Raw genomic sequence first — 15,075 nt, 5'->3', positions numbered from 1 at the left:
ATTTTTACTCTGTGCATTTAAAACTTTTGAGTGGGGTCTGAAGACTTCTCTAACCCATGAGTGGTACGCCAGCTCCATGGAGGATGTCTTCCCCCTGGCCTTCTGGGACAGGCAGAGCTGCATAGGAGCTGGCCCTTTCTCCACCTTTCCAGCCTGGCTTTCTGCTACACAGGACACTAAGCTACCTGCCCATGTCCCCACCTCAGGTTCCTCATACATCCTGTGCTGGTACTCAGGCTAGACAATGTGTAGGTGATGTCTCCTTTCCCTTCTGTGGGACTGTCACCCACCTATTACTGGAAGTATATTTATGTCATAGACAAAGTGTCCTGAACTATGGCTCCACCATGCTGCGAATCTTGTGTGTTTATAGCACATGAAAAAGAAGTTAAAGGAAAGTGAAGATGTTCTGATATAAGTAACAATAGAAAGTCTGTTTGGGGCAAGTGTTGAGTCCTTAGTGACTTGCTTTCAAGAAAGTGAGAAGGAAAAGCAGAAGAGCTCCTTGGTAGTGGAGAACCCCAGCATATATATCCCTGGCTGGGGACCAAGGTATATCTCACTTCAGAGGAACCATGCTGTAACATGGGCCTTGACATGATGTGACAAAGGTACTTGGAAGGCTCAGTTGGTAAAATATTGCCCTGTAAGCACGAGGACCTGAATTTAATCCTCCAGAACTCACATTTAAAAAAAGAAAGAAAGGGGCCAGGTACTAATAGCTGTGGGATAGCTCAGTGATCAAGAATACTACTGGCTGTTCTACCAGAGAGCCTAGTTCAAATTGAAGCATTCACTTGGTAGCTCACAAGTGTCTGTAACTCCAGTTCCTGGCATCTGACACCCTCTCTTCACAGGTACAGAACACACATGTGGTGCAGACTTATATGCAAGCAAAACACCTACACACATAATTAGAAAGCCAGGCATGATGGTGCATGCTGGTAATTCCAGTGCTGCAAAGGCAGAGATAGGAAGAGCATTGGTGTACCCCAGCCAGTTAGCCGAGTCTACCTGATGAGTTCCAGGCCAGAGAGACACCATGACTCAAAAATAAACAAAACAGAACAGCACAAAGAGTATCTTCTAGCCCCCAAAAGCACAGACATACATGCCCCTGTACAACAACAGTCACTTGACTTCTGTGGCCATCCTCCAGCTGAGGAAAACTCTATACCGATCTCAAGTGAATGACCTTCATGCAAATACTTAATGCTTAATTAAATACGAAAGACTTGCAAAATGGTCACAGACAATAATGAGCTAAGACTCTTAAAGAGCTATCAAAGCATTCTGGGATACAGAGGGGCCATTCGGGGCATCCTGCTAATGTTAGAACTGTGAAGCACTGATGTTTGCCTTTTAGTGACAAGGGCCCCAAGGGCCTGTGATGAGGAGTCTCTGATTATGCAAAGATTTGGATAGAAATAAACCCCAACACCCAAACTCATCTGCTGGAGACTCAGTCCTCAATGCAATAATCAGAAACACAGCTGCATTATGAGGGCACTGGTCATGAATGGGTATAATCCATTAAAAACTGCACTGTAGAAGTGGTTGGCTAAAGAAAATGGGCCCTGATTGGCTATCATTATGTGACAGCTTCTTCTCCCACACTCCTGCCACCATGATTTCTGAACCATCACGCTATTACAATAGAACTAGTCAACCAAACTGAACTCTGTGAAACTGTGAGCCAAATAAACCCTCCATATGTTTATGTAAGGAATTCTGTCACAGCCACAGAAAATTGATACCAACTACAAGTGTTCTATAGATTTTAAGAGAATTACAAAATGCTTAGTAAAATGAAGAGTTACGTTTTAAAACTTATTAAGAACGTTCTCTTTTAAAAAGCAAGCATCAGGTCTCCATTCTTACCCAGCAAGTGCTTTATCCACCAAGCTATCTCCCCAGCCTGATGCTGATATGTGATGGGGAGGAAAGACATGTGCCTGGGGCTTCTGTGGCCAATTCAGCTGAATTGTGAGCTCCAGGTTCTGTGAGAGACCCTGCCTCAAAAACAGTAAGATGGAGGGCAGTACAGAAAGACACTCAATGTCAACCTCTGGCCACCACATGGACACACAAATGCAATATGCACACAACACATACATACAAAGCAGACACCGCCCATGAGCTGCTTCCCTTTTCTACCTTGGAAAGTGTTCTCCTCTCGTCACTATAGTGACCTGCTACTAGGTGCCTGGTGTATGGTGAGCCTGACTGCACACTGGATTCCTTAGTACAGAAAAAGATGTGCCTTGCTGTTTGCATAAAAATGGTGATAGTTTAGATGCAATATTTAAATTACCTTCGCCTTTTTGCTCTTTCTTCAGCATCACTACCAGGAAGTTTAGAAACCTATGTGACAGCTGGTGACATTTCTACGGGTCAGTACCAATTTGCAGTAAAGAACTCCAACAACAAGGGGCTCTGGATGGCAAGGATAAAGCTCCACCCCTTCCTGTTCCACAATGTCACATACACCCTCATAGGGGAAGGAAAAGACACAAGCCACTGCAAAGTTACAAATTTATTGGTCTGGAAATAAATACAAACATCTCATTAAGAAACTGCCCTGGAAAGACATGTACAATGGTTCCTTGTCAGCCACCCTGGCCTGGATCCCCAATCTTTCTACACAAGGTCAGAGGAAACCCCTATGGTAAAAGTCGACAGGTAAACTGATTCCTTGCCTCTCACACCAACTACATGTGTGACTACTTTCTAGCAACTCCAAGGTCCTGGAATTCGCCAGGCCTTGGTGGCTGACTCCCAGTGGTCAAGCGTCTCTGATCTGATCATATTTCCTACAGGAAAAGTCCAAGGTTAGCCACAGTAAAAACCAAAAGGCAGTAGTACATGGCATGGGCATTAGGCTGGCATTGCTTAGAAAGGCCAGTGCTACAAACCCAGTCAGCAAGGGGGTCAGGGAGAGGGGGCAGCAGGAAAGGGAAGCAACTTCCCATGGAATGTACACAAGCCAAAACCATCTCATCAACCCTTCCCCCACCAGAACACATCGTTCTCTCTGAAGAACTAGTAATGCGCCAGTTGAGCGACATTTATCTATCAAGTTTAGAGCTAATGCCAGATATCAATAATGGTAGACAAGGTTTGATTCAATCACACAAGATTCCAGGGCACAGGCTTGTGGTCACTGAAATCACACCCACCAGATTCTAGCACCTGGCCTTCATATTCATCACCAAATCCCATGCTACTGCATCCCCACCCTTCCCATGCCTAGAGACTCATCTCAGACAAGAATTGTTGTCACCCGTCGAGTCTCCCTCAGTCTCAAAGAATGCAACTATGAATCAAAACCATCTTCCCCGGGGACAAAGGTATCACCCATTCATGCTGGGGGATAGGAGCCAGGGCCAATGGGGCAGAGAGAAGGCAGAGCACTTAACCACTGTGGCTGCCACCCAGTATTTCCTGAATCACTTTCTGTTCAAAGCCAGGAGTTTGTTACCAGTTTCCCTTGCGTGTTAAAAGGTTGTCAGAACAAAAAAAAAAAAAAGGTTGTGGGTTTCCACATCCAGAACTTTAAAATCATTTCCTTCAAGTGAGCTGTGTAGACTTGTTTTTCCCCTACCTGCCCTAGATCCCGCCTTATTTTCTCCTCTTCTTGTTTTTCCTACTTAAAATAGGATGCCCAACTTCCCTGCTTCTCTCCCCTTTCAAATCAGAAATAAGTTTGCTTCCAGGAATGGGTTTAGTGGAGAGGAAACAGGAAGTAGGAGGTCTGGCAAAACGCCTGTGAGCCAGGAGGCTTGCTCAGCCTGGGCATGGAGCCAGGCAGTGTTACTGCTATGTATTTCTTGGTTTTGGCAGTTGGGTGTCTGAGGATAGAGAGAGGAGCCACCAGGCCACTTGTTAGCAGAGCAGGGCACTGAACAATGTTTCTTGCCTTTGGTCCACCACCACCCACCCTGGTCCCAGGAGGCAACCCAAACAGCCTGGATCTGCCGCCACCAGAGTTCATTCTTACAAAAGCAGCTTTAGATTAATACCGCATTAGCGTAGGGTGGCAGGCAGGGGTTGGGGGCTAAGGGAGAGACCACCAGTCCAGGATGACTGATGCACAGACTGCCTAGCAGGACACCTCCATAGACTTGGGCCCGGCATTGTTCCCAGTGGCACCCGAATTGGGGGTGATGTTGAGACGGGCATCCTCACTGGTATGGGAACGGCTACGGGACCCCTCGCTGGTGTGCGAGCGGCTGCGGGGGCCCTCGCTGGTGTGTGAGCGGCTGCGGGGACCCTCTAGGGACGTGACGCTGGAGCCAGAGGCTGTGCGGGACCGCATCAGGCGAGTCATGCTGGCAGAAGGCACTGGAACACAGAAGACGATATAGTTAGGATATGGGCAGGGGTGGAACTGTACCCCTGTCTGCCAGTCATGATACTGTCCTGAGAGTCCAGCTCACTTTCTATGCCACTCACAAAGGGGACAGTAAGACCCAGATGTTGGAAAGGCATATAATGATCACATAGCAAGAGATCTGAGCCACGACCTGGATCTGGACCCCAGTTTATTATGTCCTGATTAGCAGGGTGACCACTGGAGCGTCATTCTTGAAGACCTTCCTATGATTATGTACCCTTCTAAGCAATATGCTGTCAGTAGGCAGCAGAATGTAGAAGCCAGCAAGGCTGGTCCCTGCACATTCCAAGGAGGCCCCCAAAGTCTCACCACATGATCCCCGAAGAAATGTTAGCAGTCTGTCTGCCTTGCAAAAGCCTGCTAGCTCTCAAACCCTAGCAAGACCAATACTGCCATGCCACTGACAGAATGGTACACAACAAAACAGTCTTCCCCATGTCCGGAGTTTCAGTGCTTCCCCCAGATGCATGCCCACCTGAATCCTCATAATATGATCTGGTTTGGAATATTTAGTTTAGAGATATTTAGTTAAGATGAGGTCTCTCTGGATTAGGGTGATTCATAACTCAAAGGCCAGTGTCCTTCATGAGAAAACAAGAGAGGGCCATGCCTGTATGTATGGAGAGACTGGTATAATGCAGCCATAAACCACAGAAGGCCTCTGATTGATGTAGCCAGCAGAAATCCAGCAGGAAAGGATCTTGCAAAGTGAACCCAGCCCTACCCGCACCTTGATCTCAGATACGCAGCCTCTGTGGGGAAATGCATTCTTGATGTTTAAGAGCCCTATCTGTAGAAATCTCTTAGGTTACTCAATGGGGTGACTGGTGCCGCACCCCAATGAAGCAGTGCCCTTAAGCAGACACTCAAAGTTGGATTAATCCTTGCTCAATGGAATTCCCTCCTTAAAGAATCAGTGCTGTTGTTGCTGGTTTGTTTTTCTTTCTTTTTTTCTCTTTCTCTCTCACCCATCTCTCTCTTTCTTTGTGCCCAGACTGGCCTCAAACTCTCCATGTAGCTGAGAAGAGCTTGAACTCACAATCCTTCTACATCCCAAATGCTGAGATTACAGGGCCGTGCTGCCGCAGAACTAGCACCCTATTTTTAATTCAGAAAGAATCGAGGCCAATGTACATTCATGGCTCATGTGTTTGTTCCCGAGTCTCTACTTCTCCACCCAAATCTGTGAGTCCTGATGATCTCACCAGGAAATGGCAACTTCCCATGACACCAGACACACAATAGACTAGTTTCATGAGCCCAGCATCATGAGTGGGCGCTCTGGGAGCGAGAACCTTCTCTTTTGGCAATGCCTTTGGGTCTGTGTCTCTCCCTATTATCTTCGGGTCTGTGTCTCTCCCTACTATCTTCTCTGAGATCTATAGGAAGCATTGTCAGACTGAACTGGGGGGACAGACAGAAGACAAATTTTGTGAACAGCTTGGGCTTTTTGCTTCCTTTCCTCCCAGAATACACAGCCAACGAGCTATGACCCATACCCAGCAAGGGAAAACCAACCGCTCAGCAGTTCTCTCCCATTTCCACCAGGAAAAGCAGGTTAGATGGAGGAAGGCCCACAGGCAAATGTGTTCTGTTGGTGAGGGCCAGTGAGCGACAAGAGCCTTGTATGAGGCACTAATATCAGGCTGCCTCCTGCTGGGATGTAAGTGTGGTGAAGGCTCATGGGAAGACTGTAGCTTCACCAAATAGGCCCATCCATTTTTAAATGGGAAGAAACACAAGGTTAGCCATGCCCCGCTAAGAAAGATGCACAGACTGCTAACTCCAAGCAGTAGGCAAAAAGAACTGAGTGGATTGTTTGGAGCCAGAGCTGCAACTAACATGTCAGCTAGTGTCAGCCAAAGCTGCTGCCTAGCAGAGCCTATGAACCCTGATCAAAGCTTGGCATTTATGAAAAAAAAAAAAAAAAAAAAAAAAAAAAGAGGCTACATGAGTGACAAACACACTCTAAGCTTGAAGCAGGACGCAACAAGTCCCAGAAGCAGGTTGCTCTGTCCTTCAGTTCCCTGATTCAATGATCTAGCAAGGAGGCACCCTATCTTCTACCTCTGGTCTCCCTCTTACATAGGTCTCTGGCTTCATCAACCTTCCACATATCACCCCTCTGTGGCCTCCTCAGCCGCTCCCTTGTAGGATTATTGTGATGATTAAAGGAGAAAAAAAAGTACTAATCTTTTCTCACCATCATCATCCCCACCATTGCTACAACTGCTGGTCTCTTGAGCAAGAACATAATCAAAATTAGGAACATTCCTTGTTAAACTGTTAGTCATTGCTTTTTAGCTGTTGTTTGTCTTTTGGTTTGTTGTTGGCGGTGGTGGTGTTTAAAGGGATAGTCATAGCCTAGTGTAGTAGTTCCTGCCTGAAATCCTAGTGGTTGGGAGACTGAGGCAGGAAGATTATTATGAGCTCAAGACCAGCCTTGCCAATAAGGATATTCTGTCTCATTCTTGCCCCAAATAGTTTTTAAATGGTTTGCATGTAAAGCTAAATAAATATCAGATGTTAAGCAACTTCTGGTCTTGAATATATAATAATATTTCATTTAACAGACTGAACTATGATGAGGTCTTCTGAGACCACGCTGCACAGAGAGGCCATCACCATCTCAGCTGTGTGATGGCAGTGTGCAGCATAAAAAAACCAAATGGATTACTGATCCACATTCCTCATTCAGCTACTGTGTCTGTCTACTCCTTTCTCAGACATGCCCAATGCTTAAGAGCTGAAGTCAGACAAGCTGACAGCGCCCTCTCCAAGCCCCAGTGGCTATGACATTACCACCCCCACACCAGCCTGGTGCCCAAAGTATCATACTCACTGTATCCCATGCCCTGCACAAAGTACTTGAAGGCCTCAGCAAGCTTGGCGGGCTGTAAGAGAGAGTGAGTGTGAGGTCACTGGCTGGAGGTACAGTTCACCATGGGCCACCAGTACCTGGGAAACAGAGCTTTGGCCCAAGATAGAGCCGCCACATGTGAACAGAAAAAGCACAGAAGCCAAAGAAAAACCAAGGATCGTTGTGGGAACCAGAATCAGCTTTGGCCAGAAATAAGCAGCTTAAGTCTGCCTCGTGGCTGAAAGAGCATGGATACGTTACAGGACTTTCTGAGTTAATGTTCACAACTGCAGATAGGGACATGCCACACACGGTGCTCACAGATAAGTGTCATGAGACACTGAGTCTGCCAGGGACTCTGCACATGCACAGCCATCCTCAGGAAACCTGACATCAGCCTTACAGGACCAGTGCATATGACATAGCAAATGGGGTAGCAACTGCTGACCCAAGGACCAGAACTAGGAAATGAGGGTTGCATGAATGAACCAGACACCTCCATGCCAGGAACCCTGTGCTTGAGGTGGTTCATATCAGGTTGACAGTAAGATGGCTGAGTAAGTAGAAGGAAGGATGGTGATGGGAAAATATTAGTAGAAGAAGAAATGGCAGAAAGAAAGGATGGGGGATGGAGAAATGGAGGGAAGGACAGAGGGATAGAGAGATGAAGGGAGGAAGGAAGGGAAGGACTATGAAATAAAGAAGGAATAGATGGAGGACTGGACAGATGGAGGAAAGGAGAGATGGGGAGATGGCAGGAAGGAAGGAGGGGAAAAAAGATGGGAAGGAAGGAAGGATGTAGAGGTGGAGAGAAAGACAGAGGGAGGGAAGTGGAGAAGAAAGAAGCAAAGAAAGTACTGGAAGACGGGAAAAAGAAGGAAGAAGTATAAAATGTCAGATTGTACATTGTCAAGTGGATAATAACAGGATTGATGGGTAGAGAAAGAAAGAGGAGAAAGATGGGTGGGAGAAGAAATGGAAGGAAGAAAGGATAGAAGATAAATGGAATTGATGGCTATGTGTGGGTGGCTATTATCACTAGCTGGGTTGACAAGGTATCTTTGGATAAGTGATCAGGCAGTGCCAAGAACACCTTCAGAGTCACTGTTTCCTCTGCATGACTCATTCAACTGAAGTGGAGACGTATGAATACACCACCATTGGCTGTCACACAGAGACAGTGAGGCAAGGGGGGCTCATGGGCCACAGGGGCACATGCACCGCACCAGTGGCGGTGACAGGTATTGAGTGAGAAAGCCATAATTTTACTCACCTGAGAAATCTGAGGGAGACCACCACAGTCTGCCATCTAGGAGGGAGAGAGGCTGGTTAGCACCTAACAGCTGGGTCACACTGTGGCAATCTGTGCTCCGTGAGACTGGCCCCAGGATCACCATCAACACTGCTCAGGGTGGGTGCTGGCTGTTGACTGTAACCCCCTCAAAGCTTCCACACTGCATCAGGCCCCACAGACCACTCCATATTTACTCCTAAGAGCATACAGGGCTCAACTGCGCCATTTTGGAAGCTAGAGCGGCTCAAGAAACTTTCAAGATCCCAGCCTCCAGAGTATACCCAGTGGAGAGATTCTCAGGAAGGAGCCTGTGCCACATTTCAGAAACAGCTGCCACACCGCAGGTGGCTTTGGGTGTGCAAGCAGCCTGACTACATGGGGTTTCTGCAGCTCTGTTTGCACATAGCAACAATCACACTGAACCCAGGAGACTTTCCTGGAGGAAGCTTGCCTGATCTGACAGTGTCACACTGCACAGGGGGATCTGGTGCAGGGATCTCCTTGCCCCACCCTAAGAAAAGGAGACTCCTGTCCTGTGCTTCCCGTCTCTCTTCTCCTAGCTGCATGGACAAAAGTGTGTAGACCCCTGCAGTCTGGTCCCTGGGACAGACCATTTAGCAGCGTTGGATCAGCTCCAAGCTTGCTTGCTTTCTTATCTGACTCCCCCTCTCTGAGTTTCCCCCCCCCCCCCTTCTTCCCTTTCAGAGACAGGGTCTCACTATATGGTCTGGCCTAGCTGAGAACATGGTACGTAGCTGAGGAGGGCCTCAAATTCGACATCCTCCTGCCTCTGCCTCAGTGCTAGTATGACAGGGATATGCACTACATCCAACTCCAAATTCTTGTTTGTATGCCTCAGCATATCCACAGTTCCAAAACCACGTGGGGCCTCTAAACCATGACAGCTGCAGCCTCACTGTTGCTCATACCTTGAGCAGGGTGGTCTTCGTTGGGTCCAATTTGGAGTTGCATTCCACCTGAACAAAGGGAAAGACTAGGTAAGTATTTGACTGACAGCCAAAGTCAAGAATGCCCCATTCTCCCCTGCACCTTGACCCACCATCTGAAACACCAGTGTTCCTTCAGCCATATAAAAAGTGGACTTTGGGTGAGCCAGGCCCTGCCCTGACTAGCTCTGTGACAAGGAGACAAGTCAGGGCACATCAGCTCTATGGTGCACTGCAGAGGCAGAACAAGACAGTCTGGACTGTGAGTCACAGCCTCCTGTCACACGTCTCCCCAGTTGTGGGAATGTCAGAAAACAGTCACCCTCTGTGTCTCTCTAGCATTGCAGGTGCAAATTAGAAGGAAGGTAAACTGAGGCAGAAAGTTCTGCCTGACCCAGATGCCGGGGTGCCTTGCTCTTCTGCTAAGGGGAAAGGCCCACCTGCTGCTGAGACTGGGAGAGAATCCCTAGCCACGAAGCCTAGCATTGATTTCACCATGTAGATGAGATGCTCTGGAAAGCAGGAGGGCAGGGGAGGGACACAGCCAGGCAGCCAGAACTGGTGGCCACAGAGAGAAGCTGGTCTAAGCTCTGCCCCAAAGCTGATGTGACATTTAAACAATGTCCTTGGATTTGGGAGGGGAAAGCAGGGTGATACAAGTGACAGAGGGTGAGCAGCTCCTACAAGCGAGCACATGTGGCCTGCTGAACTAATACGTACCACAGCATCCACGGCAGGAGAGTTGTCCCCAACCACTAGCAGAGCAGGGCACCTGCACAGAAGAGAGGTAAAAAAAAGAGTCAGTCCAGGATCCATCGCAAGGTTCTTATACTCCACCCTTGGGGCTATAGCAGGATTCTAACATCTGTTTAGCTTTCCTAGCAACCTTTGCACCTCTGTGCCTCTACACTGCCATCCTCTGCTTTGAACGTTGAATAAAATGGGCTAGCAGTTACTTATACCTTAGTATAAGGTTTTGGCCTAACAATTTAGGGTCTTAATGCTTTCATTCCGAAGTACCGTCTGTCTGAGAAAGGAGAAACAAGAATTTTCCAGGAATTAAGATGGACAATATATATATATTAAGATGGACTATATATATATTTAGCATAAATGACAAAGAAAATGACACATGTCATATTCACAAGTATCTCACTGTGGCACACATGGGGGGCCATAGAAAGACAGCATCATTGCCAGTGAAATGTGTTAGCCGCAACATTTCCTACTAGATATGTAAGACTCTCTCATGGCAGGTCCTACATCTTTCATCTCGAGACTTTGGGAGATACAGCCTAACTCGACCATTGGTGTTGAATGAATGTGTTTAGCAAAGGCAGTCAGCCTCCTGATTCAAGGGCTCTAGTTATGATCACGCACTCCCTGACCTGATGCTGACTCAAGCTACACAAAAAGAAAAAAGTTCAACACAGATCCCTTAGGTAAAATGTAGATATCTATCTGTACCATAGCGTTCCACCCTAAGGTAGCATTCTCACATTCAGCAAAAGGCCCCACCAGCAGCCCCGAGTGAAGCATGGCAGCTTAGCAACATAGGAGAAGAAAGCCACTCACTGCAGGGTGACGGTGTGGGTTCCAGGCACTGGCCGCTCAATCTCCAGGTCCCTCCGGCTGCAGGCAAAAAGAACATGGTCAGCACTGGCAGACCTGACCCAAAAGCCATTACCACTATGACATCCCTGGAGGTCCCACCATAAACAGTCCTAGATGACCAGTCAGTGGTCATCTTCATGAGATCACATAGCTCTCAAGACCCCATGGCCACTTGGTGGCCATAGAAGCAGTTAAGATCCAGTGGGTTCCATCTCTTTCTAATGAAACACTCCTTCATTTTGCCCAAAATTTCTTATCAGTATTAATATTATTTCTACAAGAAAACAAATCAGCTCCTCACTAGAGGTCCCTCTGTCCCTGTCCTCCTAGCTAGAGCCCCACCTACCACTGCAAAAGCTCTGGAACGTCCTCCTGGCACCTTTCCACTATTAACTGATGCCTGCCCTCAGCAGTTCTGACACCTCCACACAAGAAGCCATCTCTAAAACTCAGACCTTCTCTTCTACACGTGCCAAAGCCAGCACTGGTGTCCCACTCAGCTAGCAGAGGTCCAGGGTGGACCTGGTCCCTGCATGTGAACACCTGGCCTCTCTGGCCTCTGAGGCTCTGAGACTGAAGCTAACATGGCAGAATTTAAATCACGCTGCGCCACTTCCTAGTATGACCTTGGGAAAAAGACTAACCTTTTCTGTGCTTTTGCTTCCTCAGTGGGAAATGGCCTCGGTAAGGCCCTTTCCATAGGCTGCTATGCAGAGACCAGCTCACTCCTGTAATTTCCCACTGTCCAACCGGGAACCCCTCTCCCTCTTCCTGGTACCCATTTGTAGCTTCAGACAGCAGGAAGAATGCCAAGGACCCCTACACTGAGATACTGAAAGGATTGTGGAAAGGGCACCAGAGTCCACCAAAGATGCTAAGCTCATTGCAAATACAAACTGATCACCAGGACATTTAAGTCCTGGGTACCGCCCTAGGTCAGATGTGTGCAACACTCACTGCTGGACCCTGTGTTGGGAATATGGCAGAGGTGCTTCTGCAGGCTGATGGAGTGTACTAGAAGGTTCCAGAACCTTTGACTGATGACCCTATGTCGTCCCCTCCCCAGAAAAACTCCAAACAAGCCCCGCATGCTTTATCCACTGGACAGACTCTCCTCCCAGTAGCCTCCAGGGTTCTTCGTGCCCACGGTGTTCCGCTCTGTTGCCCAGCTCTACCCACAGCAGCTTTTATTCTGAGTCAGCCTTAGGCACACGCCTCAACTCTCCACTCTGACTGCTCAGCTGCATCCCACTCATCTGGCCCCACAGTCTGGGTAGGAGCTCAGATCCCAGCAGAGCTCACACAGTGCCAAAGGCCAGGCCGCTCGCTCCTACACAGCCATTGTCCTTCCCGGTCCCCACTCTATTAACCTACAGCAGCAAGGTCCCGCCCTTTGCTTCCACTCCAGGAGGTCGATGAGGACCCTAGCATGACCTGGAGGAGCCTGGCCTTGCACAGGGCTCTTACCTGTTGTAGGCGCTGATGAATAGGTGTAGGTTGCTGGGGTTCATGTCGTTGAGGATGTGCTGGCGGTAGGTGTGCACCACCTCCACGTTGTTGTGGATCTCCTCCTGTGGTGACAGAGGGAAGAACGGCTAGGGCTTGTCACCTCTCCCGCCGCAAGGATGGAGAGGGACAGTGTGGGTGAGACAGAGGCAGCTGTGAGCTGGAGGCTTGTGTGTCTGTGGTATCCAGTGCAGACTGCTGTGTGACAGCTACTAGCAGCCAGAAGGAGCCCACCAGGGCGGCCCAGCTTTCGCTCAGGAGCCTCAGCTAAACGTAAGACGCCTGCTTCACAGTAGACCTCAGAGCAACCTGCCCCTGCCACTTAGGGCATCGGAAAGACCTGTGGTCAGCAAGAAGGCTTAGTCATGACAAAGACATCCTGGGGGAAGGTGGTCTGAGGAATCTGATCAAAATAACAGCAGTAACTCAGGGGCATCAGTGAGCCTCAAAGGACTTGGGGACAGTCTGAACTGTGTGGTGACAACCTTAGGTGGTCTAAACCATTTCAGGTACTAGCCAAGGGGTGACACCAAAGTCTTCTGCTGCTCTGAGACTCATGAGGGCATCGAAGTATTGTCACATACATTAGCTCAGCAGCAGAGAATGCTACATCCAGTCAGCAGCGCATCACTGAGTCTGGGCAAGCAGGGTGGGTTCCAGACATTGAACTTGGATGTGAGCCAAAAGGACATCCTCCCTCATGGCAGTCAGCCTTGGATGAAGCTAGAGATGTGACACCAGACAGAAGCAGAAGCCAGGCCTGCCACCAGTATATTGCATGAATGCCTGCTGTGCCTTCAGCTCACGTAAGAACCAGGCAAGGGCAGAGGCTTAGGAGACTGTGTGTTATATGTAGTCAAACCCCAGTCACATTTCTCCTGGTCTCCTGGAGACCTTCACCCTCTGGCCTGAATTTCTTCAGCTCAGACTGGTATGAATGGCATGTTTCTCCCAGGATCACAGAGTTCCTGAACAGACTCCATGAGATAATCCTTGGAAAGTGCTGGGGATGGAGCCTCACACAGATATGGAGCTGATCCCATAGACATAGGTACTGAAGACTTCACTCATAAGAACCCCAAACTGTTACAAATGAAAGGCCAACACAGGTCACCAGGAAACCTGTGGTATGTCCATTCTGTGGAATGCTACACAGTACCAAATGAATGATGGTGTCCAAAAAACGTGAGTAGATCCTAAAATAACTACGCTAAGGGAGAGAAAGCCACAGCAAAGAGAGGAGTGTGGGATTCACGGACAAATCTAGAGTGACACATTGCAGAGCAGGGGGTGCCTGGGAGGAGTGAGAAGAGGATGGCTAACAGTACAAGAAAATGGAGGAGAGGGGTGAAGGACATTTCCATTATCTTAGCTGCTCTGGTGGCTGATGGGTTTGTTCAAATAGGCAGCACATGGTGCTGTAACAAAACCATTTTATCACATAGCCCCACCTCTGGTGAGCAGCTGTTGGCTAATGATGGAGAGATGGAGGGAAGGAGAGGAATCAGTTTTCTTCAAAGATAGTGCTCCAGGTAGGTTGTCCATGCTCCGTGTCTATACCCTTGCTCATACCAGCAGCACCAGCAGGATTTAGCCATTTAAAAAAGAAATGCTCATGAAGTCATGAGGGAGATGTGGAGAGAGCTGAAGGAGAAGAACTTGGGGTACATTTGATCAAAAGAGATTGTACGCATGTATGAAATTCTCAAAGAAGGGGTGGGGCTAGAAAAACAGTACAAACGGCTTGCTGGCCATGAGTCAATACTTCACAATAATTCACAGACCTCAGCCCCATAACTCCTTGATCGAATCTGGTTTGTAGCACCCTCCCATGTGGCCCCGTGCTCAATACCATATGGTTGACTGCTTAGTGAGGACAGCAGGACACAGCCCCACACCACTCACCTTGCCGAAGAGGTGGGACACCACCATGTCTGGCAGAGCTTGGGTCCATCCTGAGATCTGTGGAGGGTGAACCAAGAAAAATTGGCAACCAGGACTCAGCAGCAGAGAAAGAAGAAAGTCAGCCAGGCTAGGGTCCTGGAGGCAGAGTGACACCACCTGGCTCCAAGGCCTTATCCAGGTCTCCATGACAACACAGTTAGAGCTTGACTCTGGGGTGTGTCACGCTGGCTTGCTGCCTAACTTGGCACTACTGGGAGGTAGCGGGGAATCTTTAAGAGGTTGAGGCCCACAGGAGGCCTTCAGGACATTGGGGTAGTGTCTTTTATTTTTCCCCCAACCTGTGGCTGGCCTACTGCCATGATATATTGTCTTGCCATAGGGCCAAGATCATGGATGACCAAATCCTCCCAACTGATGAGCCTGAATAAGCTTTTCCTCAGCAGAAGTTGGTTATCTTAGACATCTTGAACATCACAGATCTGTTCATGTGGTAGTTCAGCTCCTGTCTCCAGTCCCCTCCTGGACCTACAGCCCAGAGCAGACAGACCAGGCC

At 48.5% G+C, this 15,075-nt stretch overlaps 1 protein-coding gene across 1 annotated transcript in view; it reads right to left on the bottom strand.

Annotated features, from left to right (window-relative positions):
• Positions 1–2,518: 2,518 nt before the first annotated feature.
• Positions 2,519–15,075, bottom strand: part of Ndrg1 (N-myc downstream regulated 1) — a 44,533-nt gene continuing 31,976 nt past the window's right edge. Inside the window, exons 9-16 of the mRNA XM_055626559.1 lie at positions 14,523–14,579; positions 12,579–12,682; positions 11,073–11,129; positions 10,218–10,269; positions 9,480–9,527; positions 8,530–8,565; positions 7,239–7,290; positions 2,519–4,344 (exon numbers count right to left, since the gene is read on the bottom strand). Of these exons, the coding sequence (XP_055482534.1) occupies positions 4,103–4,344; positions 7,239–7,290; positions 8,530–8,565; positions 9,480–9,527; positions 10,218–10,269; positions 11,073–11,129; positions 12,579–12,682; positions 14,523–14,579 (648 nt within the window). The 3' untranslated portion in view covers positions 2,519–4,102. The remainder of the gene's footprint in view (positions 4,345–7,238; positions 7,291–8,529; positions 8,566–9,479; positions 9,528–10,217; positions 10,270–11,072; positions 11,130–12,578; positions 12,683–14,522; positions 14,580–15,075) is intronic.

Source organism: Psammomys obesus, unplaced genomic scaffold (assembly GCF_907164565.1).
Source record: "Psammomys obesus unplaced genomic scaffold, mPsaObe1.curated_primary_1811, whole genome shotgun sequence".
Classification (NCBI taxonomy): Eukaryota; Metazoa; Chordata; class Mammalia; order Rodentia; family Muridae; genus Psammomys; species Psammomys obesus.
This window is presented reverse-complemented; position numbering and strand designations above follow the sequence as displayed.